Genomic DNA, 14133 nt, shown 5'->3' on the forward strand with positions numbered 1-14133 from the left:
GGGACCGGAGCCGGGGTGGATCCCGGCACGACGGTGCTCGGGAGCGGCTGAGGTATGGCGGCCGCGGTTTCCAGTCCGGAGGTGTCTGCTGAGGGACAGGAGCCTTTGTTGAGTGGCGGAGAGGCGGAGGAGGAGAGCAGGTAGGGGCTCGGTTCCTTCGCGTCCCCCCACCCCCCCTCCTTTCTGAGGCGATTCCTTACGCTGCGCTGCGCCAACGGCCGTCTCCCGTCCCTCACAGCGCCGGGAGGGGCGGCTGAGGCGACACCCCCACGAGTGTCAAGAGGAACCACCCGTGGGCGACGAGTCCCTCTTCCCCCCTGCGCGTGTGCTTTACCCCGCGAGGGAAGCCCAAGCCTGAGGGAAACCGCCCGCCTGGGGACCCGGACGAGGGGTGACAGACCCGGCCGCCTTCCCCGGCCGCGCTGGTGGCCTCCCGGGAGCTGGCGCCGGCTGGGGATGCATTCCTTTGTAAAAAAAAAAAGAAAAAAAAGAAAAAAACAAAAACGGTCGGGAACTTTCTAAAATGCATAAAATTCCATTATCGTGATGCTGAAGTCTGGTCTTTAGTAGGACTCTTCTTGTGCAAGCAGCACTTGATCACTTGTTTCTTTCCTTCTGTCAGGAAAGCAACAGTGTCTTCAGTGTGCAGGGGTGGCTGCCGCCGTCTTTGCTGAAGTGTTCTGCCTGAAGCATACCGCTTGATTTAACTAAAATCTTGAAAGTAACCAAACATAGCATACACATAGCATATACAAGAGCCTGACAGGCTTTTTCCTATGCGCGATGGGCAATAAGGTTACAAAGTACATTTAGACGCATCATTTTGTTGAACCAAGACACTTCACTGGTATGAACATTTCTGAAGAAATAAATGTACAAATCATGCTGTGGAATAGTTATATTAGCTTTAAAATTGCACATATGCCTAAGTCTAGGTATGAGCTATATAAACAATGTTTATAAACTATGTTCAGGCATATATAACCTATGTCTGCCTCTTTTGAATAGAGATTATCTTATTTAGAATACTTCAAAACCAAAAGAGGTGTACCCTGAAATGTTCTCGCTTCTGAAAAAGTACGTGGGTCTCGGAAGGTTCTTATGAATATTAGAAAAATAACTTCCGGCTCACAAAGTTTGTAACTTCTATTTTAAATTTTTTTGCAGCCCTTACAATTTTCAGCAATATATTTTACACACATCTTTTTACATTGTACAGTTACAATGGGTAAGAATAGACTGGCCATACCTTTCAGTATAATCAGTAGTTGTTGAGGTTTGGGTTTTTTTGCTTTAAAGTCACAATTCTGAGAAGATGTCTGGGGTTTTATGGTTTAATATGTACTTCTTAAATCCTTTACGTGATACCTGCCTGCTCCAAAGTGTCTATACAAAGAGATTGCAGAATTTAAGATCTCTCTAAATAAAGATCTCTTTGTGTAACATTTGAATCCAATGGTACCTGACAGCATTTCTATTAGTTTCTTGATTTGCCAATATAGTATTTTTCAGTGAAAAATTAGCTTGCATATAAAATAAATTCTTTGTATTCTTTGCTGTGTGGAAGTCCGTTGTTGCATAACAATTTACACAGTTGTATTGAGAGGTTTGTGAAAAATGTTTTCAGTGTCCTATGGGAACAACTAGAAGAGAATCTGATAATGATTTCTTTCTCTCTTGACTTTTGGTTCAAAAACAGGGATGTTGTGGAAACACAAGAGCATTATAAGAGCAGGTGGCGATCCATCTGGATTATGTATCTTACCATGTTTCTCAGTAGTGTAGGTGAGTAAACACAGGTGGAGTTCAATGTTATTTACTTAATGAATATATTTTGGTTTGAAAATTGTAGGGTTTTCTAGATTTCAACTCCATAGCTCCTGTAATGCTGCTATTGTTTTATAACCTTAAAAAGATGCATTTTCTGATTCTTCAAAAGAGAAGATATGACTAGCAAATCAAACAGAAAGTTACATTTAATAAGATAAGTTAACTAATACTCTGTTTGAATGACATACTACTTAAATCTTTGTTTTATGGCTTTGTAATAGTTGAGGGTAAAAGGTGGTTGCAGAGTAAGGTTATTGCTCAGAACCAAATAAAACAGAGGTCACACTTATATCATCCAAAGTGAAACTTCTAGGGAATGAAAATAGAACTGGTGCTGAGTTCTTAAGGGGTACGATTTTGCATCTGTACTGCAGTTTCATTCCTAGATAACTGCCCCTGGAAACAAGAATTCTGTTGTTTTTTGACTTCTGGTGATTTTCTATGGGCCTAGAAATTATCTTGAAAATCATAGCATACTTAAGTGATTTTTTTTTTTTAATCTGATGAATTGAAATTTATTTGATACATTAATACAAATATGTCAGTATATCAAGAAATTCTTTTTACTCTGTGGACCTTGTTGTCTTTCCATTGGGAGGAAAAATCCCTTGCAGTTTGCTTGGCGCATCAGCATTCTTTTCATGGGAGGGTTTTTTTTTTGTTTAGTGTGTACGCACCTATAAACTGTCCTTTTAAAAATAGTTCCTCCTGTTAGGAGGAATTATCACTCCTCAAAAAAACATATAACGTATTTTTTTTCAGGTGACAGACTGATGCGCAGTTTTACACTGTAATACACTGAGTGGCAGAAGAATGACCTTCTAATAACTGTTTCATTAAAGCAAATTACTGATAAACAAGGCAAATGAAGTAACTTCAGTTATGTTTTTACTACATTGCAGGTTTCTCAATTGTAATTATGTCTGTGTGGCCATATCTCCAAAAGGTTTGTAAATATGGGGGGGGTTTAATTAATAAGAACAAGAAACTCCTGCTCAGAAAGTACGTAATACAAAACCTGAGATTTTTATTTAGGAAAACAAACAGTAAAGGGAAGTGTGTGGTTTTAAGAGGCTTTTATTTTGACATCCACTTGGACAGCTTTCATTATTTCCTGTATAACCTGTCAGTGGATTTCCTGACTAGATAAAGGTACATCATAACGCAGAAATATTTGATTTTACAATATAATTTCACTGTTTTCTTGAACAGTGAATCAGTAGAAATTTTTTTATCTGAATGAATTTGTAGTGTTAAAATGTAATACACAAGGCTTGTCTGCATTTTGGAGAAAAAAAAAAAGGAACCTGAAGGTAGAGGTTATTCTGTAAATGTCACATTGTTGCATGTAGGTCATCTTGATATTTTTAACAGGAAATTGACTGTGTTACTGGATAGTGTTTTGAATTTGTTTGGGTTTTTTCCCCTCTTTGTTGCATTCTTGCTAGAAGTGGCATAAAATGTGTCTAAAACTTTAAATTAATCTGTGCTAGGGTTTTACTGCTCCTGGAATTGTAGAAGGCAGTTTCAAATGCAACTGTGGAAGAACATGTCCTGGGCAGGGTCCTGGAGGTATTGTTAAAATTGAGGCTGGTGCTGAATTCTTGGAGAAGAAAAGAAAACGTGTCATTAGCCTTGTAAATCAGGACAGACTCAGGCATGTGCAGAGATGACTTAGGTGACTCCTTGCTCCTGGTATGTAAACTGTATACAAGTTATGTTTATAACCTATAACATCAGCAGTGCTGTATGAAAACTATTCGAGTTTGCTGCAAGCGAGCCATTTCCAGTCTCAGAAGCAAAGTACTTTTTATTGGTTTGGTGCATTGCTGGAGAGAGTTAGCCAAGGTTTATTGCCCCATACAAAGTATTGTGTGAAAACAACTGCTTCTGAGACCCAGAGTGGTGTATTTATATTAAACACCACATAATGCCATGCAGATACACTAACTTGTTTAGCGATAGCTTAGGTTTGACACTGCATTGTATAGTGCCATATACCCTCGGAATTACAGTGCAGAGTCTTAGGTATTTCAGAAACTGATTCTAAAATGGTTTTGTTGGTATTATAAAATACTATAATACTTTACTCATAGAACTGATTAATTTGTTTCTGCAGATTGATCCGACAGCAGATGCGAGTTTCTTGGGCTGGATTATAGCTTCATATAGCATTGGCCAAATGGTTGCCTCTCCCCTGTTTGGCTTGTGGTCCAATTACAGGCCAAGGAGAGAACCTCTCGTTGTTTCAACTACTATTTCAGTAGCTGCTAATTGTCTTTATGCCTACGTCCATTTACCTCATTCACACAACAAATACTACATGCTGACTGCACGTGCTCTTGTAGGATTTGGAGCAGGTAACCACAGCAGAATTTACATTTCTGGAAATTATTAAATTCTATGTCTTGTGTAAGATAGTTAACATGATATTTTAGTACCAGATTTACCATTATGTGAATGATAACTTTTTACTTAACAAAGCAGCGTCGGCCAATACTAGTTTATAATAAAATTGTGTAATTGTGCAGTTGTGTATAAATACTAGAGCAAGTACTGAGTTTTATTTTCTTGCAAAATAAGAAAGAACCCCCCCCTAAAATAAATGGCACTGGACAATTTAAGAATGTAACTTGGTCTTTACATGAACACTTTCTTGGTTTTGTTTTTTTTTTAAGGAAACGTGGCTGTAGTTCGATCGTATATTGCAGGTGCCACTTCTCTTACAGAAAGAACAAGTGCCATGGCCAATACCAGTGCCTGCCAAGCAGTTGGCTTCATATTAGGACCGGGTAAAGCATATCTTCTTTTCTCACTTCTGTAATGGTTTTTAGGATGAAATTGGGCACTGGAAGTAGGAATCCTCAGCAACTGTATGTTGGGAATTTTAAGGCATAGCCATTGTCAGTGGTATCAAAATTGAATAAATGGGATCCACTTGTATATGCTTGTGTATGCCATTATAAATTAAATGTTCTAGTCGGAAGAAATTCTAATTGTTTGTAGTTAAAAATTAGCTGGTTTGGATTGCTGGCTGCAGGAAAAAAACAAGTTCCAAGATGCTCTCTTGTACCAGTAGCCACTAAATAGTCTATGACCAATTGCGCTTTATTGATGGATAAGGGAATTTAACATTACTGTACTCAGGCAAACATTCCGCCTTTCTGAAATGACTGAAAATTTCAACTTGCCTCACATATTGTAGAAAATCACATCCAACAGATCTTTCTGATCTTGTAGTGATGATCACAAGATCTTCATATTGGCAGAAATTTTAAGATATAGCACAAGTATTCCAGAGAGCTAAGGGAGCAAATAGCTCAACGTGTGTTTGTTAGATCAGGCATAACTGTGGCTCCTGAGATGCTGTATCTGCTTCATGGGAGAAATGCATTAAACTTGCCTTGTGTTGGAAAGAGACACCAGCAATTTTGTTCTAAGCAGCCTCTACTGATTACTTGTCTTCTATAGTTGGAGATTAAGGTTATCCAATTAGTAGAGATGAAGTGCTCTGTGTATGGCAATATAATGAGGTGAACATTTAGGGCTGAGAGTTTTTTCTCTAGTTGATTATTACTAGTGCTGTTGATAGAGCATTAAAGGGCCTACAGCAAAAAAAAACACAACTCTGCATTCTTTGTGTGATTTGCATAGAGTATAAATTTAGATAATTCCCTGTCCTAATTTGATAGGCCTCTCAGTCTGTTTCCTGACAGTAGTAAACAAATGACCTGATCTCACAATCTTTTGCTCTGCACCAATTTAAATTTTAATTAAAAAACCCCCCACAACTTCTTTTCTCTCTAGCTTCCCCTTAGCAGGAGGGATAGTCCAGTCCCAGGACCAAGGTTTTCCATGTAGGAAGAAGAGGAAAAAGAGTAAATCAGCTGTCTGCACATGGCCAAGAAAATTAACCATTGGTACACTAAGAATTCAGTTCCAGTTCTTTAAGTGTCGTGATGTTATTTATACAGCGTATTTGTATGTAACAAAGTAGTTTTCTGGCTAGTTGAGATCCCACTGGTATCCATCAGTTCATTTAGAATAGGATTCTCAAAATTTAAAAGGTTTGACAAGTATAATAGTTAAATTTCACTTAGCAATTAGGACAACTTTTTGTTTATCTAGTTTTATATGTTTTTTCTATATGTGTTCTAATATTTTCTTAATGATTCTCAAGATTTTCTTAAAGCGTTTATGTTTTTAAGTTTTTCAGACATGTTTTACACTTATTGGAGAAGAAGGAATAACATGGAAATTAATTCGTCTTCAGCTGAATATGTATACGGCACCAGTTTTATTTGGAGCTCTCTTAGGAGTTATTAATATTGTTCTCATCTTTGCCATATTCAGGTAGTCAAGGCGAAAAAGAGAAATGTTCTACCTTGGTTTTGTGGGTGTAACAAATAATATGCTGCTCTGAAGGAGGTGTAATAAGCCTGAAATCTGGAGCGCTGAAACTATAAGCTGTTATTTATTTTTCAGGGTTTCTGCCTTCCTTGATACATATCTTTTTCATTATGCTCTTAAATTATCTTAGTGATGTTACGGCTAGAATGTAAACCGATGAAAAAACTTAGAACTGTTAGATTATTAGCTTAGCCTTGATATATTTTCAATTTTGATGGTTTCTGACTATGTTTTTTCTCTAAAGAGAAGTACGGTTAGCTTGTCTCTACGGTTCTCTCTGTCTTGTGTCTTTCATTTAAGAGTCTCAAGAGGGGATTTTTATGCGTTATTATCCCATTTGTGGCAGTGATCCGAGAGATGCACACAGATATGTGATATTCCCCCGCAATAATATTTCCTTTCCTGAATATGGTGGCGTTCACTGCAGTCAAATGTAGACTACACAGATGATGTTTAAAGGAGCTGGGAATAATTAAAATATAAGATTATGCCATTTAGAATTATTTTAATAGAAACTTGACTAAATAGTAGATCAAATAAATGTGTGGATTAATGAAAGCAGTTCTAAATTTCTAGAGAGCATCGAGTGGATGACATGGGACGGCAATGCAAAAGTATCAATTCTGAAGGAGAAGGTACCTATGTTTTCTTGAATACTTATTCTGTGATTATAATTTTGAAGTACGACATACAAGCATTTAGAAGTATTCCAAAGTCTGATGTGTTGGGAGCTCAATGTAGAAAATAGGCTACATCTCTTTCTAACTGGTCCGGAAATTGCTTCACGTCCATGTTGTGTCCATATGTGTCCATAGCGCTGTCTGGTAGCAAAGAAAACAAAAATACTGTATGGATCCTTCCAGATTTTCACCCTGGAACTATCTCTTCCCAGAGACAAGATAAAGCAAATATGGACATAAAGAAATCTCCCTTAACTTCTACTCTGCAGTCACACTTCTTTTTTGTTCTGTATCATGCTTAGTAATATTGTTATTGCGTATCAGCTTTCACATACAGCATCTTATTAAAAGGTGTATGTTGTATAAGTAAATTTGGTTGGTGAGACTACAGTACAGTAATTGCCACATACAATGCAACAGCTTATGTCCAATATATACCCATTTTCTATGCAGATCAAATTTTTAAAGTATGTGAGTATCCCTTTCAGTTGAAGAATAAAAAGTATATGCAAGGTCATCGTAAATCTCTTAAAATCTATGGAAGTCACTGGTTTCAGTATTGTATTAATTTTCTGTTATAAAAGGGAGCCGTATGTGCTCACCACACATGGGTGTTTTGTGTATGAAAACGCTGTGCCCGGGTTAGAGGAAGAGTATTCTATTGTGTACTTTTGACCTTGCAAGAGGAACAGAAAGTGTTTTGGTTTCTTTTGTTAGGATATTTAACAAAGTTTGCTTATTTTGCTGTCACTCAGGACTTGTCAGTCTCAATATTACAGTGGGACAACAGATGGTATAACGAATTTGGAAATAATTTTCCCTCATTGTCAGAGGAATTGAAGTTTCAACAACTTCATTTTGATTTAAAAAGATTATTCTTAGATTGTCAAAATATAACTGCCCAGCCACCCACCAGCCTGCCTGTTAAATACTTAACAGAGTCAGGAAATCATTACTGCTTGTAATTTCTAAAAAAGTGGTGTAAAAAAAGCTCAGTTTGCAGTTTGGATTATTCTTTTGTTTTGTTGCAGAAAGTGGTGGTCTGGATCAGGACGCAGAAGGAAACGTTGACCATGTTGCTGTGGTAGCAATCAATTTTCTTTTCTTTGTCATCTTATTTGTGTTTGCTGTCTTTGAAACGTAAGTTTCTCTATTTTCTCTCAAAATGCTTAGACATGTAATGTAGTTAGACTCGGTGTGCAGGTAAAGGCTTTTCTGATGCACTTGTTTTTTTAACCGTACTCTTCATAAATGGAAGTCCAAGATCATATGCAATGAAATTGATGTATACTGATAGAGATTAATGAATTTAAGGTCGGTAATAGCTAAACATATGCAGCATATAGTTAGTGGTATATGAAACACTAATGTAAAAGCTTTTGAATGGATGCAAACCCATACCCTCAACTTTTTCAGTGTTAAAAAAAAAAAGAATAGGCTAACTTTAGGCTACCTAAAATCTTCAGAGAAAACTATGTCTTCAGTTGAGTACCTTGTTCTATACTTTTAATTTTAATCTTGTGTAATTTCTTACTGTGATTCTGATTAGCTCCAAAAGCTCCAGTGATGCTCTTCTTTCAGTAATGATTAAAACAGTTGATTGATATAGTTGGTGCAATTGTATTCTTAAATACACTATTTTACATGACTGTTTCTTTTACATAAAGAGTTACTCAGTCACAAATTTTCTGTGTGCAAGAAAATCAGTAAAACGTAACAATGTTACCTCAGACTGAACTATACTTCACTTTTTCAATTTATAAAATACTTTGAGGATATAAGGTTTATTTTGTAAGTTTTTTGAGCTCTAACGTAGCTAAAATTTATTTTAACAATATGTTTCTCTCTTAATTGCATTATTTTTAGAAAACTGAGTTCCTAGAGACTGGTTGGTTGCTAAAACTGAAACAGTATTAAATGTTTATATTACACTCACAGGGCCTGATTTTTTTTCTATTACTCTTGCTTTGCTTTAACTCCATCATATTTTCATTAACTATTGGAAATAGATTAATGATGTTTCAGAGCATGGCTGGTGTAATACAGTTGTGAATTTTGTCTAGTGGATTTAGTTTTAATAAATGATGTATGATAGGATTAGTTTATAACTACCCTGTCAGGACGAAAGGCTTCTCTACAACTATGTTTGATGTTTGGGACAAGGTATGTATGGAAACGACTGTATAGAAGAAGCATTTTTGTAACTGATGTAATTTTCTCTGTCCATTTAGTATAGCTACTCCGTTGACGATGGATATGTATTCCTGGACCAGGAAAGAAGCTGTTTTTTATAATGGAATAATCCTTAGCGTGGTTGGCATTGAATCGGTTATTGTGTTCATGGTGGTTAAAATGCTATCTAAAAAGTAAGTTTTCGGACTTTATCAGAATTTTGTTACTCATATTAGCTAAATGGGAAAAGCTTTATGGCAAGGTCAAATCTTCATTACTTAAATCTTTTACTTGTTAATAAGCATGTGTTTACTATGACAATGAAGTACTTAAAATTTGACACAGGCATGATGCTGTGGTGGTTCCTTATTCTGTTAAAATACCCCCCTTCCTAGTCTGTCTTTTACCTTTGAATCACAAGAAAAACAGGTTTTCAGTTACTGTGATTTTGCAATTTTTGTTGTAGGTCTTTTGGTCAGGCATCTTTTCCACAAACTAATGGGCTATGTCATTAGCACCTTCATAAATTTTACTTTAATTAAATTATATATGTAATTGTAATGTCATTGTTTGATAGGACTGGTGAGCGTGCCATACTCCATGGAGGCTTACTGATTGTCTTGGTTGGATTCTTTATCTTACTGCCTTGGGGGAAAAAACTACCAAATATCCAGTGGCAAGGTATAATGGAAGTCATACTAAAATATCATTATAATGTTTTATTGAAAGCTTTTTATTGTATTTTTTTTCTTAACAGCATATATAACTTGTTTTTACAGAAATAAAGAATAACTCCATTCCCAGAACAACTTCCACTGAAATGTTAATGCCTTTCTGGAGTTTGGAAGCCCTGCAGCTTCCGTCCAACCACACAGTGGAACCCGTAGGCTGCCCCATCACACAGTCCTGGTGCCTGAATACTCCCATGATCTACCTGGCCCAGTACATCAGCTCCGACATACTAATAGGATTGGGCTATCCAGTTTGCAATGTCATGTCCTACACTTTATACTCAAAAATTCTAGGACCAAAGCCTCAGGTGAGCATGATGCCTAAATGGTTGATTTCATTTGCTCTCCAGGACTTGTACCCTCTTTATTAGAATGAGGGACCTAGCTAAAATTCCTTTTGTCATCATCCAAATAATAGTATGTTTCAACTGGGGCAGAAGTTTCCAGGAACTCTAATCTTTTTTAAAACGCAAGGCAAATCCCTAGAGGAATTAGAAAGCAAGGCTTGTACTACAATTTATGGCAAATTTTACAGCATGAAAATTTCTGAACAACTAAGCCCAAAGCTCGTGACTTTCACAACTGTTCTGGAAGAGTCATTTTTGTGACAACCAATTATATATTTGCAATATCAGTATGGAATCGTGTTCCTCTTACTAAATATATTATATAAAGACTCCAAATGTGATGCGTACCTCCAGTTATGGACACTTTACAGTGGTGAAACACATAGCAAGCTGATATTACCACTTAACAAAGATTTTCTTCCTTTTTCAACACTTCTCTCATTTTTTCCGTGTTATATTTTGCTGTAAAAGACTAAGTGCTTTGGGCCAGAATGCCTTTTCATTAGAAAGCTATGGAGTATGTAGCTCAGTGGAGCGTTCAAATTAGTGCTTAGAGAAGCTGAGCAGTACTCTTGGAAACAAAGTACTCAGTACCTTAATGAGTTAAGAAAGATAAGCAATCGCTTAAACACTTCCGAATTTTCTAATTAGGATAATTGATGGGAATGATTGGCTAGCCAAATAATTCCTGTATCACTAACTTTTGATCTTCTGTAGGGTGTCTACATGGGATGGTTAACCGCCTCTGGAAGTGGAGCACGAATACTTGGGCCTGTTTTTGTGAGCCAAATATACACTCACCTGGGACCACGCTGGGCATTTAGCTTAATCTGTGGAGTAGTTGTAGTCTCTCTCTTACTCTTGGAGATAGTATATAAGAGACTAATTGCATTTTCTGTCAGATATGGAAGGATGCAAGAAGAGAATTGTTAAATATGTATTTAAAAAAAAAAAGTAAAACCAACCAGAAAGAACACTTTAGTTTATTACTACTTTTTAATGAGGAGTACCTAACCACTGACCTTATTGGCTGTATACTAAAAGCTCTAGACCTGTACTTACACATTGAGAGAACACATAACTTGATCATATCTTAGTATACAGTTACACCTGCTGCAACAGAGCTTTTGTATTCTGCCTTTCTGGCAGTGGAGGAAGGGATGTGAACAAGTTACATCAATACAGTGGCACATTCGAAGTGTGTACAGTTTAAATGATGCGCCTGTGTACTAAATGCAGCTGTGAAGGTCACAGGTTATGTGCATCCTTTCCAGAAAGAAGTAAAAGAAATATTTATCTTGATTCTGTGAATCAGGATTAGTAACTCTTTTGTAACTACAAGATTAGTTGATCTGCATGCACTTTGTATGGAAACATCACTACCTAAGTGAATGTTCGGGTGTTCAGTTTGCTAGCTTGTAAGCACTGGTTAATACAACATGTCTCACTTTGGAAACTGTTACGTATCGGTACATCTTCTCCAGGATTTCAACTGAAATGTGACAGAATTGTAGAGGAAGGTAGGTGCCTATGTCACAAACAGTTTGTGTGGAATTTGGGTATTTAAGTCAGTTAAGAGCCATTGAAAATCACAGCCGCAGTGGCTGTTACTTGAACTACAGTGAATGGTACGTGCAATTTTTCTTCTACCGTTTTGCTGAATGCCTTTCTGTAGCAAGAAAGATAACCTGCACAGTGTTGAGTTACAAGCTTTTCTTAACTTTACTACAAGAAGGAAATACTAGGCATGATAGTTTACACTCTTGTCATTTGTGAGAAGGCTGAGCAACCAGTGTTAATTAAGTAAAAAGGAAAAAACTGGCTCCTTGGGTGTCGACTATTATTTGTTGACTTATTTTTTCTAATATGGTACGAGAACCAGGAATTTACAATGTTTGAAACATTCAGGGTTTATTTTAAAAGAGTCAAATAATTTTCCTTCATAACGGGGCCTAAGCTCATCTGTACGGGTTTGTTTTATCTGTTTCAATACTACTGGAGAAAAAAAATCTGGAATAACTCCAATATGAGAGTTGGAGCTGCTGCTTAATGTGTCTAATATTTGATGCTTACTGAATTTATTAAATGTTATTAAGTATTCCTATGTAATCAATTGTTCAAACACTAAAAGACTACTGAATTAAAAGATTATTTTTTCAATACCGATTGAAGGATATATAGAGGTTTTATTCTCTCTTGGGCTTTCCTGTGGTGGAATCACAAAATGTTATAAGAAAGGACTTCACTTCTATAAACATTTCTTTTATATGCTAATTCATAATAAATAGTAACAGAAACACTGTGTTTTAGTGGTGAAAACAGGCTCCAAGGTGAAATGCTTAGAGTTACAGCAACCAAGAGTTACTTTGGTCATGAGCAATTGGTGTTACTTGAAACATGAGAAATGCAAGAGTTTTCAAAATGGCTAACATGGTTAGGATTTTGCGTTCTACAACTCAGTCTGTGCTGAAAATATGTATGTTGTAGGATTTGTGTTACTGTTGTTCTTCAGGCTAGCTAACTTCGGATTTAAGAGTGAGAGAATGTTTGGGTACTCGGAGGGATTATTTTAGCTGTAACATATTTAAAGGGTTAAGAATAAAACTAGATTCAAGTCTCCCATTCTGCACTGAATACCTGTAAAATACAGAATAACCCTAAAAAAGGGGTAGCCCATGCACTTTAATATGTGTGTAAGAATTAAAACTATTACATAATTAAAATAAGCAAGGTTTGGAATTCCTTGGCCATTCCTTATTTTCCCAGGTTACCTGTGGTTTAAGCTATGGCTTGCTTGTTACGGATCGTCATCCTCTCATTCTTACAAAACGTTCTTGTATTCACAAGCAGGGCTTCCGGTTTTCCTTTTTATTCCAGTTAGCAATGTTGGAATGTAACTGCACTGAAGTCAGACTGTTCCTTACAAGCTAGGCCATTCTTCTTTCGAAGCATTTATGCCTCTCTGCCCTCTACTGTCTCCCTCTTAGGCTTTCTTCAACTATTTGTATGTTTAGCTCACCCATCAAACTAGGTTATATCATGTCAGAAGTGAAGATAATCAATGTGTCTGATAATGCAACTTTTGAACATGCAGCGCTGACCCACATCTTATCAAGGTTGACTTCCTACTTTAAAAGTCAGTTGATTCAAGATTAAAGTACTAAACCAAAATGTTTCTTTTAAGAAAGCTGTATTTATGTTTGTATCTACAGCTATAGTAAAAAAAAAAACCTTAGAGGCTGTAGAAGAGCTCTGCGTACTACTTGGTTTATCAAAGACTTGTAATATAGTTATTTTACCATGCAGTCAATTCCATCTCCATATGAAGGTACAACATGAGAAGGTACACTTCTTGACTGAAAGAGCTGTTAAAAAATACATTTTGAAGAATCATTTCAGGGTTGTTTTTTTTTTTTAGTGCTACTTGTATATCTTTCTTGATATTCCTACAGCCAAATTCTTTATTTGCAAGCTATTTCCTTGATTTCGACATGACAAAATAATCAAGATTGTCTCTGTTAGAGACAAGATGAATAAGGAGAACTGACTTGAAGTTAAGACTATTTCACCCCTAAGCTGAGGCTGCAGGTTTGAAAAAGCTGTATTGGAACATCTGTTTCCTGAGGGTGTTACAGCTCACGTTTATGGTGCCTAGCCCCTATCTGCAAGCCACCTTCAGCTCCTTTGAAGCTCTTCACCCTCCCCCCCACTCTTCCACCCAACTTAAGCCTTTCTTCTACCTTATAATGAAGTTGGAATATTTCCTTAAGTATCATTATAAGCACCCTCAGGAATGTTAACACACTTACAGCAAAATGCTTAAAAAAGAAAAAAGTAAGCTACTATTAGTGCTACGCGTGATTCACAATGTGTAAGACAAGGTAAAAGCATCTCAAGTTAACTTTGTGCAGCAGTTTTGCACTGTTTCTCCACAAGCTCCCAACATACGATGCTCTAAGGTAT

At 36.7% G+C, this 14133-nt stretch overlaps 1 protein-coding gene across 2 annotated transcripts; it reads left to right on the forward strand.

Annotated features, from left to right (window-relative positions):
* Positions 1 to 6: 6 nt before the first annotated feature.
* On the forward strand, positions 7 to 12843 carry MFSD8 (major facilitator superfamily domain containing 8). Of its 2 annotated transcripts, none has more exons than XM_063336386.1 (12): positions 7 to 140; positions 1700 to 1785; positions 2733 to 2776; positions 3950 to 4190; positions 4509 to 4622; positions 6039 to 6183; positions 6817 to 6875; positions 7952 to 8060; positions 9152 to 9286; positions 9670 to 9773; positions 9872 to 10131; positions 10888 to 12843. In XM_063336386.1, the coding sequence occupies exons 1-12, from the start codon at positions 55 to 57 to the stop codon at positions 11101 to 11103; spliced, it is 1599 nt and encodes a 532-aa protein (XP_063192456.1). In that variant the 5' UTR covers positions 7 to 54; the 3' UTR covers positions 11104 to 12843. The 2 variants fall into 2 exon arrangements, with proteins under 2 accessions (XP_063192456.1, XP_063192458.1); XM_063336388.1 differs by lacking the exon at positions 7 to 140 and adding an exon at positions 3324 to 3525 and having other exon boundaries at positions 1697 to 1785.
* Positions 12844 to 14133: the final 1290 nt, after the last annotated feature.

Source organism: Chroicocephalus ridibundus, chromosome 5 (assembly GCF_963924245.1).
Source record: "Chroicocephalus ridibundus chromosome 5, bChrRid1.1, whole genome shotgun sequence".
NCBI lineage: Eukaryota > Metazoa > Chordata > Aves > Charadriiformes > Laridae > Chroicocephalus > Chroicocephalus ridibundus.